The 16099-nt window shown below is 43.7% G+C and overlaps 3 protein-coding genes across 4 annotated transcripts in view; 1 reads left to right on the top strand and 2 right to left on the bottom strand.

Annotated features, from left to right (window-relative positions):
* LOC120949158 (klaroid protein) overlaps positions 1-16099 on the bottom strand; it is a 175224-nt gene that overhangs the window by 131625 nt on the left and 27500 nt on the right. The gene's annotated exons all lie outside the window — the stretch shown is intronic.
* LOC120961694 (MOB kinase activator-like 4) lies at positions 12528-15320 on the top strand. Its single transcript, XM_040385648.2, has 4 exons — positions 12528-12630; positions 12901-13064; positions 13145-13354; positions 13432-15320. Exons 1-4 carry the CDS (start codon positions 12571-12573, stop codon positions 13664-13666), a joined length of 669 nt encoding a protein of 222 aa, XP_040241582.1. The 5' UTR covers positions 12528-12570; the 3' UTR covers positions 13667-15320.
* Positions 14906-16099, bottom strand: part of LOC120961691 (ribonuclease P protein subunit p25-like protein) — a 28625-nt gene continuing 27431 nt past the window's right edge. For both annotated transcript variants that reach the window (XM_040385645.2, XM_040385644.2), the window contains exon 3: positions 14906-16058. In XM_040385645.2, the coding sequence (XP_040241579.1) occupies positions 15410-16058 (649 nt within the window). In that variant the 3' untranslated portion in view covers positions 14906-15409. The remainder of the gene's footprint in view (positions 16059-16099) is intronic.

Here is a 16099-nt window from a genome sequence, read left to right as displayed (position 1 = left end):
AATCTGTTACTTCATTTTCACGTTTTCACGTGCCGTCGGTGCTGTTTGGGAGGATAAATTTTCACTTTTGCACGCGATGGCAATAGGTTCTTATCATTTTGTACAAACGATCGCATATGACCTAGTTTACTGGTGAGTTGAAAGATTATCAAAATGTCACGTTTTTTGAAGGCATGATGACCTAGGCTGACAGTTAGCGGTGCCAGGAAGAAGCTGTTCAGTAACGTTGTTCGAAAAAGAGCATTTTATTGCATACTTGTGGGCGTTTGCACTTACTGCCGCTTACTAAGCAATCGTGTTGATGAAATAAATCAAGCAATGCGCCTAAAGTTATGCAATTCGCGGAACAAATAATTCTTTATTGTATCTTTACAATACTCCCGGCTTTAGTATACAATAAAATATAATGGAAACATTAAAAAAAAATCTTTATCGTCTTGTCTTGTCATTTCATACTTATAAATAGGTTATTCTTAATAAAATGCCTTCTTTTATTAAAATACACAGAAAAGGACTCCTTATTGAGATATTCTGAAGCAATTAAAATTCAATCCATTCAATATTACTGCAAACTTAAATTGCCCCTTTTTCAACTTGAGCAAAAAAAATCTTTAATCCCCTCTCTCTAGCCACAAACTCTCCAAACATCACATTCTACAGGTTGATGTCGTTTTGTTGGCGGCATCCTAAAATTTTCCCTCCAATTCTAGACACATTCATCGAGATGAACTTAAAAAAAGTTAAATTACAATCCTCATTCTCTCTGTCCTCTCTGCCCTGATGTGCCTTGTCTGATAAGCTCCGAAGGAAAAAAGGGATTTCCCACCACCAAAAAAAGGATGTATCTACTTGATTAGGAATTCAGTGTGCCAGTAGAGCATCAATCAACCGAAACCAGACACAATGAGACGCAAAAGGAGCGTCCCTTCTAGAAAAAAGGGACACTTTCATCATTTACCACTAGCAATATCCAACCCCGATTATTGTTGCCAGCTGTTTTATATCGCTTTATTGCTTTAAGAAAGAAAAGCTAAAGGAGAAAATTGGAAAATTGTAGATGGGTTAGCCAGGTTTAGCAGCTCTGTCGTTTGTCAGTTCTTCAAAGCGAACATCAGCCTTGTTTTATCTGAACAGCCGGGCACTTCAACGTCAACGTCACTGAAGTGAATGAAACAAGACGTTCTTAAACCGTCACCGTTCAGCTCTAAATCTCGTGGCACCCTTCCCTGCCAATCATTATCATTCCACAAGCTGAAAACAGTATCTTCACTCGAACAGATAGTTAAACTTTTGAATTTCCGCACGATCCAACCATCCACCGAGAAGATGCTCTCGGAGCTGTTTGCTGTTCGAGGGTGCATCGTCACCGCCCTCGGCAAACAAAGGACGTTCGTCGCCCTCAAAAATGCTACCTTCAATATCTCGTCACCAACGAACGAAGGCAAACGTTTGCCGGTTTGCTTACCATCTTGATCGTATTAATAATAGTTGTCGCCTGAAGCGCCGCACCAAACGGCACCAAAACGGCACAACTGCTCGGAATGCAGCCACGATTGTCATGCTTGTCAGCAGTTTTGATGCACCGAATTCTCCCGAGAGTAGAGTGCGCTGCGACTGACAAGTCATAAAACAACTCCACCACCAAGCCATCTTAGAAGCCGTTTAATAGGAATGCCACGGAATGGAACAACTACCTACCAGCGGAATAGTGGTAGTGCCATTGTGATATCCCTTTGCATGGAGCATATTTTTCGTCCAGCATTCCAGCGAGTACGATCGCTTTAAATCTCCTGGCAAATCATGCATCTCCATCTACCCGTCCAAGCAGAACTATCCCGTATCTGTCAGGAAAAAGGGATGGGTCCCTTCCACGGTGGCAAAACTTTCCTGCAAACTTTCATATTCCATCGTTTTTCATCGCAACTTTTCTGTACAATGGAGGGAGTGGCTTGGGAAGCCTACGATATGGTGGGAGACATGGAAGGAAGCGCGCATTGTTGTTTATGAAACTTATGGAATTTTGATCCCAACTCTTGAGATTTCGTTTGCTTTGCTGAAGTGGTGGAACTATTCTCATTGCGGGCTCGTTTCGTAAGGGTAAAAGGAGGAGAGTCAGGAGAGGAAGTCTGATGCTAGCAGTTCTCATTATTCTTTGCCACAAATTATCTATTATGAAAATAAACAACAATGTTTGCTGTAGAGAGAAAGGAAGAGAGTGCAAACTTTATTTCAACCCTTTCGTTCGTTGATTTGATAGAAGGGGCTCGATAAAACAGTCAAAAAGTATTTCTATCAAACGAAGCTCCCATCGCTTGTTGTCCTGTCCTTTGCTCACTCTCTCTTTCTCTCTTGTGCACCAAAGACGACAAGAAATTTGTGATGAGATTTTACCCAAATTTCATTTAAGAACCCATTTCCCGTTTAGCCACCTGCAAACCGCCAATAGAACCGCCAATTCCATTCCATCCCACTCTCTGCAAAAGCTTCTAATTCAAAGCAAAACTTAAAAGGCATTTTGTCTGTTCGAGCGATTGTACAAACCGGACATAAAACTCTTCCCGTACTCGCTTTCACAAGCCTGCATCCAATCCAATGGATTATGAAATTATGCATTTAATTCCTGGAACCGACGACGACGACGACGACCCCCGAAAGCATCGCCCAAAGCTCAATCTCATCCTGCCAGCCAATTCCTCTCCGCGTTGCGTTGTTTGTAGTAATGCAATTTCTCTTCGTCAGTCTCTGGCTGGCTGCCGCTTCCGAGAGTGGGAATCTGTCAGCTGTGCCGTTGTAAAAACGAGAGCTTTCCCAGAATTGCTTTTACTACCACCTGCCACAGCCACAGCCGGAGCGGAAAAGGGTGGTTTAGGGAAAATGGGATTCTAATGGGTTTTTGGTCTGGTGGGAGACGGGAAGGATATTCCTGGCCACCCCTTTCAAGGTGGTTTCAAGGTAGCGGTTCGTCTAAAACGTAAAGAAAACGTTTCGGTGCTGTTTCGTTTCACACCGTTGAGTTGTTGTATCGAAGACAGAGCTAACGATCGCCTAAAAGTATGCAATTAATAAGCTTCAAATGCTTTACCCAAAAGTTCGCCTAAAAGTATGCAATTGTAGCACAACTTGTGCTGTTGTTGAGCAAATTGCAATCATTACTCATTGTTATCTTAAACTGCAAATTCCACGAACGCTTCTGCACACATTTACGACTTTCTCTCTCGCGCACCAAGCAACGGATAATTCCCGGCTAGTATGTGCGCTTACTGATTTATTCACCATTTCGCTGTCCCAGTCTGCCCCATTCATTTCAATTATGCCAATTGCAGGCAAGTAGTACACGCTTTCCCAAAAAAAAAGGTAAAAGAGCGCGACACCATTGGAAATTCTCCAATCTTTGGATGCTTTTTTCATTCTATTCTACCTCTAAATTACACTTATTATCTGATGACACCATTGAGCAACGGGGAAGGATTGATTCCCGATTTACTGCTTCGAAAAACGAAAGCAATCGCCACTTCCAAGATGCTAGTAACGGGTTCTGCTGCTATGCTACAAAATCTAGAACTTTTACCATCCTTTTTTGTTGTAGCTTCATCCCGAGCAGCGCGTATTGTGCTCGTGCTTCGACAACACGCTGCAAACCGAACGCCGCGCAAACCCGAGCAAAGTTTATCGAACAAGTAATTGAACCAAGAAGAATCTCATCCTCCAAGCGCACAACACCTCCGACTTCTCGACACTCGCTGGCGCTTCTTGATGTTCGACAATTCAACATTCTACTCCTGACGGTTTGCGGGGTAGGGCTGGTGCACGGGACGACCGGGACAGCAGCACAAACAACGTCGAATAAAGTAATTACATTCTCATTTGGAATGGAAGATAAACTTTTCCGAGCACGTACCAGTGCTAACCCCTTCAGCTCGCGGCAGTGTGTGTGTGTCTGTGAGGATGTTGTTGTGAACAAATTGTCTGAGGATCTATCAGCGACAGACTTGCTGCTGCTGCTGTTGCAGCTGTATCATCCTTCTTCGTGTGCGAGCATCCCAGAGAATCCCAGTGCAAACGCATTAAAGGCAAACGGTGGTCTCGCAAGACGTTCGCCAAAAACTTCACCGGGCATGCACCGGATAGATAACTGCCATTTGACCGTTTGTCTTGCGTTGCTGGCAGCCATCGAAACCATCAGGTGTGTGTGTCTGTGTGTATCGATAGCTGTCCAGCCGTGACGTCTTCATCCCATCTCCCATTGACTTTGGAATGCACACGACGATCGATTACTGTGGCAAACGGACGTGTTGTCCGTCACGTCCTTTAGTTTTCCAACCGATGTGTTACATTAATACAATAAAAAATATAAAAATTCTTTTCTATAAAAGTTTTTCGAATTTTTGCCAGCTTGACAGTTCATTTTCCACGACTTCAAATTGCTCTCTCCACCCTTCCCATACAACCGGATGCCATTCCGCGCTGGCAGTGTAGCTTAAAAATGTAGCAAATTGTTGCTTGCTAACCCATCTTAAACTGATATCTCGATTTTTCCAGTTTCTTATCACATCCAACCACCGGGCTGCAATTTTGAAGTGTGCACAGAAGCTGCGAACAAATAAAAAATGCACCCCAAGTCTTGTAACAAATATGAGCACCGGTTTCCATTTTCTTCCGTTGCAAAACCGGTGGTGTGCAGCAGCTTGTGGTGTGCAGTGAAATAAACTAAACGAGCGAGCAAACGAATGAACGTGAGAACTGAACCACTGCCCAAATGATGCACCGGAGAGTTTTCACCCAGTATGGCACCCGGGGTAATGGTGTGCTTTTCTCTCTCTCTCTCTTTTTTTCTCTCTCTTTCGCGTTTCGTTACTTCCGCATTTTCTGTGATGGCTTTTGGTTTGTGGAGCAAGGGATTACTGCACCTCACGCTGGTCTGTTGGCTTGGCTTGGCTCAAACACATACCGAGCACAGACAGCGAGATCCCTGCTGCTGCTACTGCTGTTGCAGGTAATGGAGTACACCACATGGTGATTTTGTGTGTCGGTTTGTATGCGCTCTGAGTGTGCTTCAAGAAAATGGCACAGATTAGTTCGCCGAAAGCTGTTTGCTTTCACGGCGGTGGGGAATTTAGCGCTGGGAGTTGAAGTAAAAAGGAATCCCTAACACGCTCGGGGAAGATCTGTTCTCTGGGAAGGGTTTGCGAGATGCATTTGGGGTGAAGAGTAAACTGTCTTTCTTAAAAAAAGGAAGGTAATCACACAGAAAGAAAGCAAGCGAAATGTGTTGAATGCATTAAAGTAATAGGAACAGAACGTTTTACTCGTGGAATGAGTTTGAATCAGCAGTTACACACCGCCTGAAGGTATGCAATTTATTTTTAATCATTGTTTTACTGTTTTTCAAGCAATCAGAAACCTTCACAAATAAATATCAAACATTAGTGAACATTTTCAAATAGGAAACGGTATTAAAACAAGCATTAAATTTTGTTTACATACTTTTAGGCGCATTCAATCGTGCTGTTTGGTATAATGCTGGAAATTTTAGTTCTCGTTTAACGCTATATAGCTAACACGATGGTTTTAAATAGCCAAGTTACCTACAAACAAACAACTCCTAATGCACTCCGAAACTTTGCCCTTCCATTGCATTGCATTCAACCATTTTGCACCAGCACAGCTTCATAACGCAACTCATTCACACTATCTAAAAAGCTTCATAAAACGCATTCTTTCCCTTTCTCCAGCCCACAACTGCCTCCCATACTTTCCCACTTGAAGAAAGCAGCGCACCGTACCTGACGGGAATAGTTTTCACTTTACGCAGTACGCGAACAAGAGAAATTCATTACCGACACCAAACCAACGCCATATTCCAGTAACAAAACCACAGCAAACGGCGGATACACGGCACGGTAGTGCCGCCATACTTTGATGGCGTTCGTTTATACAAAGACACGCTTGCAGCGGTGTTGCGAGATGAGGACAAAGTTGCAAGTGCAGCCGGCAGATACGCACCACGAGAGTTCGAGCATGGAGAGTCGTACAATGGTGATCGTGTGTGAACCTTCATTTTCTAGCGCTGTCAGCGTCTCCATTCGGACATCGGACGCCATGATTACAGCATCCGGAGTATGGAATACGTTATGATACGTATCATATGCATAAATAATCCTTCTGCACACATATTTTGGAGCGCACGGGGTTTGGGTGTACAAGCGAGTTTCTATTGGAATGCAGTTTGTACCAGTTTATTGCGGGATTCCTTATAGCGCATTTTTGCTAAACCGATTGCATACACAAAGGCGCTAATGAACAGTTTTATGAAAAAGAGCATTTTGATGTATTTCAAGCAAAAGGATTCCTTTCCAACGATTCCTAGATGGTTTCATCATTAGAATGGCATCCCAATTTCTGAAATTCACAACTATTCCACGGCCGTACATACACACAAAGTACAGCTTTCCTCACCTATCCTTATGTCGCTTGGTACGCTCACAGTCGTCTCAGTGCTAGCCGCAACAGTCATCCAATCCACCAATTTATGGGGCCATAATTTGCTTTAATCTAAATGCTAATCAGCACCGACCGAAGTTGCACCCCCGGAAAGGCAGCCGGAAGTGTGAGCAAATGGGTAAAAATTAACCACCATTGCCCATGCAGCGACTCACATTCTCCCCGTGTGATCCTGCTGCCGAAGTCAACAGGTCAAGCCGGGGCGCGCATTAGGAAAGGATCGCGTGTCAAATTGTGAACGCAAAAGGCGACGGTCACGAGCTGGGCGTTCAGCAGGAAAAGTGCAATTAGTGCAAATGCAGCGTAATGCACGCTGGAAGAAGGTTAGATTATTGGGTGGAGAAAGGGGAATTTAATCTTCGTTTTTTTGTATTAAAAATGCAAAGTCACATACAATTTTATGTCAATGCTAGCTTCGAAGCTTTAATCTCCCATCGCATAAAAGTAGAACCCAGCATCATCTGCATTAAAATAAAAACTTTTTTGTACAGTTATCCATGCACACACACACACAATGGGAATAATGTTCTGCAAATACAGCTCTCCTTGCTTGCTCCTTGCTTAATGTTATCCTACCATGCACCGTGTCATGATTCCACAGTGCAGCTTATGGCACAAAGACATGAACACTTGGGCGCAACCAGTGAATCGTTCCATAGTGTGTAGATGGAACTGTTGAACAAAATCTAATTAAATACTTTTTTCAAACCAATGCAACACAGAACAAAAAATGCATACACAAGACTGCGATTCCATCTGTTGCTGTTGCTTCCTTCTATACGAGAGTTGGACAATTAAAACACAACGCACAAAAAAGCACTCCGGGAAAGGGCATATGGTTCGTTCGGTTTTTTTTACATCGAACGTATCAATAGGATGATTCTAAATGCAAATGGAGCTGAATTTAATCCATTACAATAAAACCTAGAAACCGAGTGTGATGGTAACACTCAGCAAGCACCAGATGCTTCCGCGGATACGCGTCAGGAATTTAAGCTACGCTTCCCTCTATCTGTCAGAGTGCTCGCATTGCGCCGTGCTCAATCGATTGGAAGCATTGGAACATGCATGACACGTTACAGATCGGATGCGTTTGCGTGTCCATGTGGGAGTTATGATGTTTTAACTGGTGGATAATAAAATAAAAGCTACCAGCGCTGTGTGTTAATGCTGTTTGCTGTTGTGGAAGAGTTGTGCATGAGAGGGGGATGGATTTTATGCATTAAACACGCACATATGCATGCCAAAACGATTGCAAATGGAATGAAACGGATGCATGGGAGAGGGATATATTGCGAATAAATTGGATTGCGAGACATTCGTGTCACATGGCTTTTAGCAACGCTTGAAATAAGGTTCTTTTTGATAGGAGTTTTTGACGTGTCATGCAGAATGCATACTATTGGGCGGAGTTCATGAAACGCCTAAATGTATGCACATTTCATTGTTTGCATTGCTCTTGATATCTTTTCATTGAAAAAATTGGTTTTAACACTAATTGAGTTTAACACATTCAAATGCCAGAAGAAAATGAAAAGAATAGGTACACTCTTCAGCAAAATGCCCCTATTTTCCATCATAATCGATGCGCATAAACCAATGTTCCATTTGATTAACGCTCCACCTGCTGTAATATCCGATACCGTCGGTAATCGACTAGACTACCGTCATAAACTTCCTTCCGCTTGTCCTTCGCAGACGAACCGTAGTAAGAATGGTTCCCAACCCCTCAAAGAGCAGATATCAGTGACGTAGCAGAAACGCGAACGTTCCGAACCAGTGGAATGGCAATCATTGGCAAGCAGCACCAGCAGCACATCATAAACCACCTGTGGGCAGACGAACCGCACACGTTCGAAGGCAATAAATGCTGAACCCTGTTGCGAACCTAACGAACTTCAAATAATCCACTCTTGCTGGCTACCGTACCGTACCGTGTAGCGGGCTTCCCTACACTCGAAATCCTTCCAAATCAAGGCATAATTCGTCTTTAAATCATGTTATCGCAGCCTAACGCGTCCTAATTCGGTTAGCAGACTGCCGAATAGAATCATCCACCAAACAGCATAGCTCGTCGCAAACTCATCCTGATGATAAGATAAGCATCCTTCCATCCTCTTTCCGCTTTAGAAAACTGTTCGCTATTTTCATTCACACAAGCAAACAACACCGCCTTAAATGGTATGATAAACAGTAGTTCCAATACGCCACCGTATAATCCCGGTTCCACTTAATCCTTTTATGCCACTTTAAACTTCCCGTTCCGCTCCCAAGACGAACTAAGTTTCATAGACATTGCTTGCTCTTACTCTATCTCTCTCTCTCTCCCTCCCTCTCTCTCTCTCACTCTCTCTGCAATACGACTGTTGATTCTTGAAGGATGCGCACGGTTAAGCAAATTAAGATAATCGTTTATTTACTTTAGATCAGCTGGGGCCATCAGCCAGATAAGAAGGTTTTTCGGCAAGAATCGAACCGAACCTGTGAACTGTGCTTCAGCTTTTGAAGAGCATCCTAAAACAACAAAGTGTCGTCCATTTCCCCTCCTCCAGCTTGTTGAGTGCTAGCCAAGCAAGGATATGTTTTGGTTCGCCGGTGGGTTGAGAGCTTCCTAAATAGGAGCTAAACGTTTCAATTACCCGCACCGCGTCGGGTGCCGTGTTTGCCGTTCATTAGTTCCATTGTTTGTACATCGATAGCTTAATTGCGGAAGTAGACATTAGTCGATGAGAGCGGCAATGGATTTGCAGGTTGCATACATTTAGGCGGAAGTTTCAAAGATGTTCTGTGTCAATCGTGGGAAAGAGCTTCTGCATCGTAGCATAACTTGAATTTTAATGTTAAGGAAATGTTATGAAATAAGTGTTTTACTTGGTGTAAACTCTCGTTAATTTACATTTTTTAACCAATTTCTGCTTCAAAAGCAACTCTTGCGATATTCTTGAGATATTTTGGTAACGCATATTGCATCACTTTAGGCGTTTAAGTTTATCAAAATATAGAGAAATGTTGGAAGCGCTGTTTTCATATTAAATTACAACTTTTAATTTCCTAATACATTCAGCTTAAAAGCGCCTTGACAAGACTGTCAGCGAAAAGGCTAACTACTGCAACCCTGTTGCATGTTGCTGCAAACGTCTGCGCTTGCTACATCAAACTAAATTTCAAACAGTGCACCGGCGCATGTACTACAACCCACAACGCTACAACGCAGGAAACAGGTACATCTCGTGGAGTCTGTTTTCTCGAAAAAGGGAAGAGTTTTCACTGAGAGCTTTTCCAGATGTAACGCTGCTTGTACCGGTTGTACGTCGAAACCGAACGCCCAAAGACAGTTACAACCCCCACACACCGAACAGGGTGACGAAATGGAACGTAATTACGAAACACACGCACACACACATACACCAAAACGTTAGCTAATGGAGGACTAGGATTCCAAAGCAGAAAAGAACACAAACCAACGTGTGAGCAAGCGTTACTGAGGACTCTTGCAGGTTGATCGCAAAAAGGGCAAACAGTAACAACAACAACAACAAAAAAACTCCCTCTGACCGTATCGAAATATGTCGTTCTACTTTATGTGCGTTCTCCCTTCGGTCTTTCGGCCCTGATGACAAAATGAATCCCTAATGGAAAATTATCGAACATCAACTTGTTCTTCCATTCTCTGTACCTTGGCCGTTGCTGTATACTCTGCTCGTGGGATAAAGACAAAGAAAAAGGGAGTCAACAATTAGGACACTAATCCTCCGATGATACCGACGGTACGATGATACCGGGAACTAAGGACATACGCACAAACTTTTCACCCGGACCCAAAAAAAAAACACATAAAAAGTGTTTCATGATTCAGTTTTAAAAGTTCTTTCGTTCGTTCTGCTTACAAAGGGAAGAGACAAAAAACCCTGCAACAACACACTCACAATTCTTCCAGGAAATGGGACTGTATCGAAGAGCCGATAGTCTTCCCGGCGGCCTGGAGCGAAAGTGGGCGCATTGCATCTCCTGTACCCATTTTTTTTTTGCGGACCACCTAAGCTGCTTCGGCTTGGATCGGCTAAAACTTTGACACCATAATTCGACACCGATTGGAAACGAAACCGGAAAGTTGAAATTACTTTCCCATTACTTTGAAGAATGTCTCCACCCTGTGGGTAGCTGCTGCTGGTGGGCGCTCTGAAACTGCTTTCTGCAGAAGATACCTTTCGATGGGGAGGGGGGGGGGGGGGAGGGGAATTATCCCGATAGCGAAACTAATTTGATACAGATGAGGTTTGAGGTAATACTGTCTTCGATAGCAGAACAATATCCATAGCGCAGTCGTGTTTAACGCATGAAAAGCGCCTAAATGAATGCAATTTGCAGTACAAAAAGTAGTAGAAAGCATTAATGATGTACTTTTTAAACTAAAATTCAATGGAAAAGGGGTTACAAATCCTTTAAAAAACTGATAGAGAATAAAAAGAGTCCCCATAAAGCATAAATCATCATTCCTCTCTCTATTTCTCGTTCAACTGGCGTCCAGTGTACTAAAAATATAAACTTTGCCCATTAATCCAATTAAGAGTGTATTCATCAGCACACCAGTCATCCACGGCTCCACGGCAGACACTTCTAATTGCGAGCGATTCTTCGAAAGGGTAGAAGGCTTGGTAGCCAGGTTGGTTGTAAGTTTTACGTCCAGGTAAGCTTCTACTACAACAATCCGTGGAATGGGCAGCTTTGTGCCATTTCGTAGTATCTTTATAAAGCTCTCATCTGGTTTTCAAGGCAAAGTATTTATACATTTTTAACATTCTTGTCACATTGGATACCCTTTTCCAGTTTCTAAATATACTATTGGTGTAAAAAAGCTTCTTATCAGGTACCATGAGATGAAAGGTCACTTCAGACTCTCCCTGCAAATGAGCCAGCAAACCAATCAATCCCCTATCACCATTGTTCCCCTTACACCTGGTCCCCCATCACACGTTGGCTCATTTAAAAGAAAACCGGAATGGTTTTTTTTCCCTCCAAAGGATTCACGTTTGTTTACGCACCCAGCCAAATGGGCTACAACGGTGATACCCGGCACAACGCCTGGCTAGCTTTTCATTTCCCTCCTCATTGATCCGTAACTGATGACTGCTGGCTGCTGCTTAACCTTGATCTCCCCACTCTGGTGACTGCTATCCGCAAGCCTTCAGGGAAGTGCGAGCATTTAGGACAACATCGTCCATCGGCAGGCCATTCGCCTCATTGTGAACGCACGTGTTTGGTGGAGGTGAGTAGGGGGAGAATGTTTGCTTTGGGCTACCTTAAAACCGGCAACCGTAAAATCAGCTTTGAAAAGGACTTTTGCACACTATTGCTTTTCCATTCTGGGAAAGAAGTGTGTTTTTTTCATGAAGCGAAAGGATAGGGACTTTGCTATGTTTAGCTGAAGTGTTTTGTGATCCATGTTTGTTATTTTCGCTCCGAAAATGTATGTTATTTTTAAATAGCTCCCTTTTGCGGTTGGATGTTTTGTGCTACGCATTTAAAAAGGGGGACAAGGGAGATGGGCCACGTGGTTGTGTGGATCACAATAACAGCTAAACAGATAGGCTCTCTTCTCTTTTCAAGTGTAGAAGACTTGATGTCTTAAATTAATTTTAAAAAGTTGATCGATATCTTTACAAAACTTTTCTTAGTTTCCCGCCAATCAGCAAATTACACCACACACGCACACTTTCTCATGCTTTCAAAAGCTCACCAGAAACGCTTGAAGAAAGCTTCAACAAACGCTTCAATTGTTATATTTTTATGAAATCGTATTACAATGTGTATTTGTGAACGATGACAATTATTACTTAAGCACTTCCAAAGCTTGAGATTATTTTGTTATTCCAAATTAGTTTCTTTCTAAATTATTTTTTTCTATTCCCTTTAAAACTACGAACAGACATACTCCGCACCACTTGTTGCGAACTCAACTCAGCCTGATAAACGAAAGGCCAAACCCTGCTGTCAAATTGACATTTGGTGAAAAATATTCATCAACCAACAACAACAAGAGCAGGAAGAGAAAGAAGAGAATTTTCAATCATGAAGATGGCTGACGGTTCCACAATTTTGCGACGAAACAGACCCGGAACAAAGGCAAAGGTATGTAAAATAACCGATTGGAATGGTGCTTCATCTCCTCCAGGGTCGATTCTTCACTGGTAGCTAGTAGGATTTTGCATCTACCAGCCGGAAACACCCCGAATCGTGGCCCCAACTTTCGCTACCCTGCCGTTGTTGTGATGGGAAAGTGAACTTCCCCTTCCCACTTGCACACACACACACACAGGATCGATTGGTGTAGCTTACGAGCGTACTACTGGAACAGGAAGGAGCTAATTTGTTGTTATGCTTGCCTCGTGCTCTTTGTAGGACTTTTCCAACTGGGCCGATGAAGTGTTCGAGGAGATGGACAGCACGCTTGCCGTGCAGCAGTACATCCAGCAGATGATCAAGAAGGACCCCTCGAATGTGGACCAAATTCTTACCATGCCCGACGGGCAGGACGAGGGTGTGTGGAAGTACGAACACCTGAGGTAGGTGTGGTGGTGACTTTTTTCCGATACGATCGAGTTACGTGGTTAACACCGTGGCTTTCCCACACCCTCCTTTGCAGACAATTTTGTATGGAATTGAACGGGCTGGCGGTGCGACTCCAGACGCAGTGTTTTCCTGCCACCTGCACCCAGATGACTGCGACGGAGCAGTGGATCTTTCTGTGTGCAGCACACAAAACGCCCAAAGAGTGTCCGGCGATCGATTACACGCGGCACACGCTCGACGGTGCTGCATGCTTGTTGAATAGTAATAAGTATTTTCCCAGCAGGTAAGAAGGAACGATGTCCTTTGTGGGGGAGAATCTACTTCAATGACTAAAACCCCCCCGTGTGTCCTTTCCCGTAGGGTCTCGATCAAAGATTCGTCGGTAGCAAAGCTAGGCTCGGTGTGTCGCCGGGTGTATAGAATTTTCTCGCACGCCTACTTCCACCATCGGCGAATATTCAACGAGTTCGAGGAGGAGACATCGCTCTGTCTAAGGTTTACCAACTTCGTCACGAAGTACACGCTCATGTCGAAGGAGAATCTGATCGTTCCCATTCCGGAATGTGAGCTTACGCCCGGCGAAAGTGAAGCCTAAACATCGGCGCGTAGGCGAAGCGGTGAAAGGTAATCCCCATTTCGGTAATCCTTGTGCGCGTGACATGTAAGCGGATATCCTTTAACCGTTGCTCTGATCGCAACATCAGCTGCAGAAGCATACGCGAAGGTAAGGGTAAGAGCGCACTGAAGGGATAGTGTATTCTCTGCGATTTAAAACGAATTGGGTGTGTGCTCGATATCGACAAACCACGTTCAGGTGAACCCTGATCATTGCTAATCGTTCTATTTAGTTGGGAAGTTTACTTCCCTTATCTTTCCCGTCTAGTTTAACGTATAAATTATTTATAGTTCACTGTGTCCGTTCTATTTGCTTTTAAATCCCCCTTTCCCCGTAAGTTCAATGTGAAACGAGTAGTGCTTTTAAATTATCACGATTTCTTTTTCCCAATCCTGTGTAGCACGATAGTGCGACAGTAGAGCAGCAACGTTAAAGCAAAACTAGCCAGGGCAAACCCTTCCCAAATCAAGCAAAAACAAAGCGCCAGTGTTTGTGAAACTAAGCAAAGCTGTGTACATGTTCCCCAGGGGTTTGCAAACAACAATCTTTTTAGTATTTCGTGTGTGTGTGTGCTATAAAAAACACAAAACAATATCGAACGGTGGAAGTCTTGTGTGCGTGTGCAAGCAGTTGAGGGGGTAGTAGGTTTGATGTGTGCGAATATATAATGAACAAAAAAAACGGGCAGAAGAGAAAAAAACCAGCAAATTTATAGCAAAACGATATTAAAACAAACAAGCAAAACATTAACCCTAACGCAACACTCATCTAAAGTAATGAAAATACCTATATATATATATACGTGTATAAATAGTGAAGCTATAATATAATTGAACAAATTCACAAAACCAAACAATAAGCAAAGGTACGCGGGACACACTAGTAACACACACACAAATACCGGTTCGGGAATCATAAAGAAAAGAAATAGTAAAACACAATGTACCACCACCAACCGCCAACGGAGCGGTTTTCTTTCCGCAACACGATTGACACGACGTTTGACAACACCCCGATCATCCCTCATGTTCAAAGCAATAATGGAAAGTCACACTTGAGTGGAAGTCGAATGAAAGCGACGAGTTGCAAAGTGTTTCAACAAACAAACAAAATATACAAAATATACTAATAGAAAGGCTAAAGCATATAAAAACAAACGAAACTAAGGGCTACTTTATGCGTAGGTTTTGTTTTTTTAAAGGATTTTTCTTTCTTCGTTTTCGTTAGACAATCGTGTTGCGTTCGTTTTGAAACGTTTAGATCCGGCGTAGGATCATTCCTTTACACTCGCCATTTCAAACCGGAAATCCTGCCACTGCTGCCCACGTTTTCTCATGCTATCCTAAGGTCCCGTAACGACGTAACTCTAGCAGCGGGACTCGAACCAATTCATGTATGCCAATAGAGAGACCCCAACCACCAGGGTGGTGTGGTGGAGCGATGGCGCGTAGGTGACAAACAAACGAAAAAGCTCGTTTCAGCATTACAAAACTAATACGGTAAAGCGACTACATTAAACAAAACTCGTTTCAAGCTCTACACACTATTACACACGACAGGAACAATACGTGAATTAGAGGTGTAATAAAAAAAACAAAATCCATTTATCAAATACTTTCACGAAAAAGACGAATGTTTTCAAGTCATCAATGGTGAGGCAAAAAAAAAGGTTCCGAAACTGTCTGTATACTTTTTAACCATTTTTATACATGCGCAACATCCTTACTGAGCATCTCCACCGGCGTTATCATCCTTCCCGCTAGGTTTGCTCGCCGGCGGTGTATCATCGCTCGTTTCCATTCGCTCGACACCGCCTTGCTTATCCTTGCGCCCTTGCCCTGGTCGCTTTTTATCCCTTCGTCCACCAGCACCCTCCTGCCGGGACGATCCTTCCCCTCCACCACCACCATTTTCACCCACCTCGGAATCGTTTGGCTTTCGGCGATTGCCGCCATCCTTGTTCTGCTTACCCTTGTACTTTGAGCTTCCCGCAGCAGCAGCAGCAGCAGCGCCGTCTCCTCCACCGCCACCGCGCGGTTTCCCTTTGCCTTGATTGTTCTGTTGCTTTTTCGCTCCATTGCTGGGCGTGCCATTTCCTTCCTCATAGTGTCGGTTGGGTTTTTTCTTCAGCTGAGGTCCCGTGAAGTAGTTGCCCTTCCTATCGCCTCCCTCTTTGGTCCGCTTGCGCGGACCGTCGGACGAGCTTAGACCCGCCCCGGTCCAGAAACCGCCCTGTGTCTTGCTGTGCTGATAGCCCGCCACCGACGGGTCAATCTCATCCAGCGACATTAGAATGTGCACGCAGGGTATGTTGCGCTTGGCTACGATTTGCTCCAGCCCTTCCTGCTGTGGGTCCCAAAACTCTTCCACTCTGAAACGAAAAGAGCCAAAAGAGTCCAAATGAAAATCCTT

This window comes from Anopheles coluzzii, chromosome 2 (assembly GCF_943734685.1).
Source record: "Anopheles coluzzii chromosome 2, AcolN3, whole genome shotgun sequence".
NCBI classification, from domain to species: domain Eukaryota; kingdom Metazoa; phylum Arthropoda; class Insecta; order Diptera; family Culicidae; genus Anopheles; species Anopheles coluzzii.
Note: the sequence above shows the minus strand (reverse complement) of the source record. Positions and strands in the feature narration are given on the sequence as shown.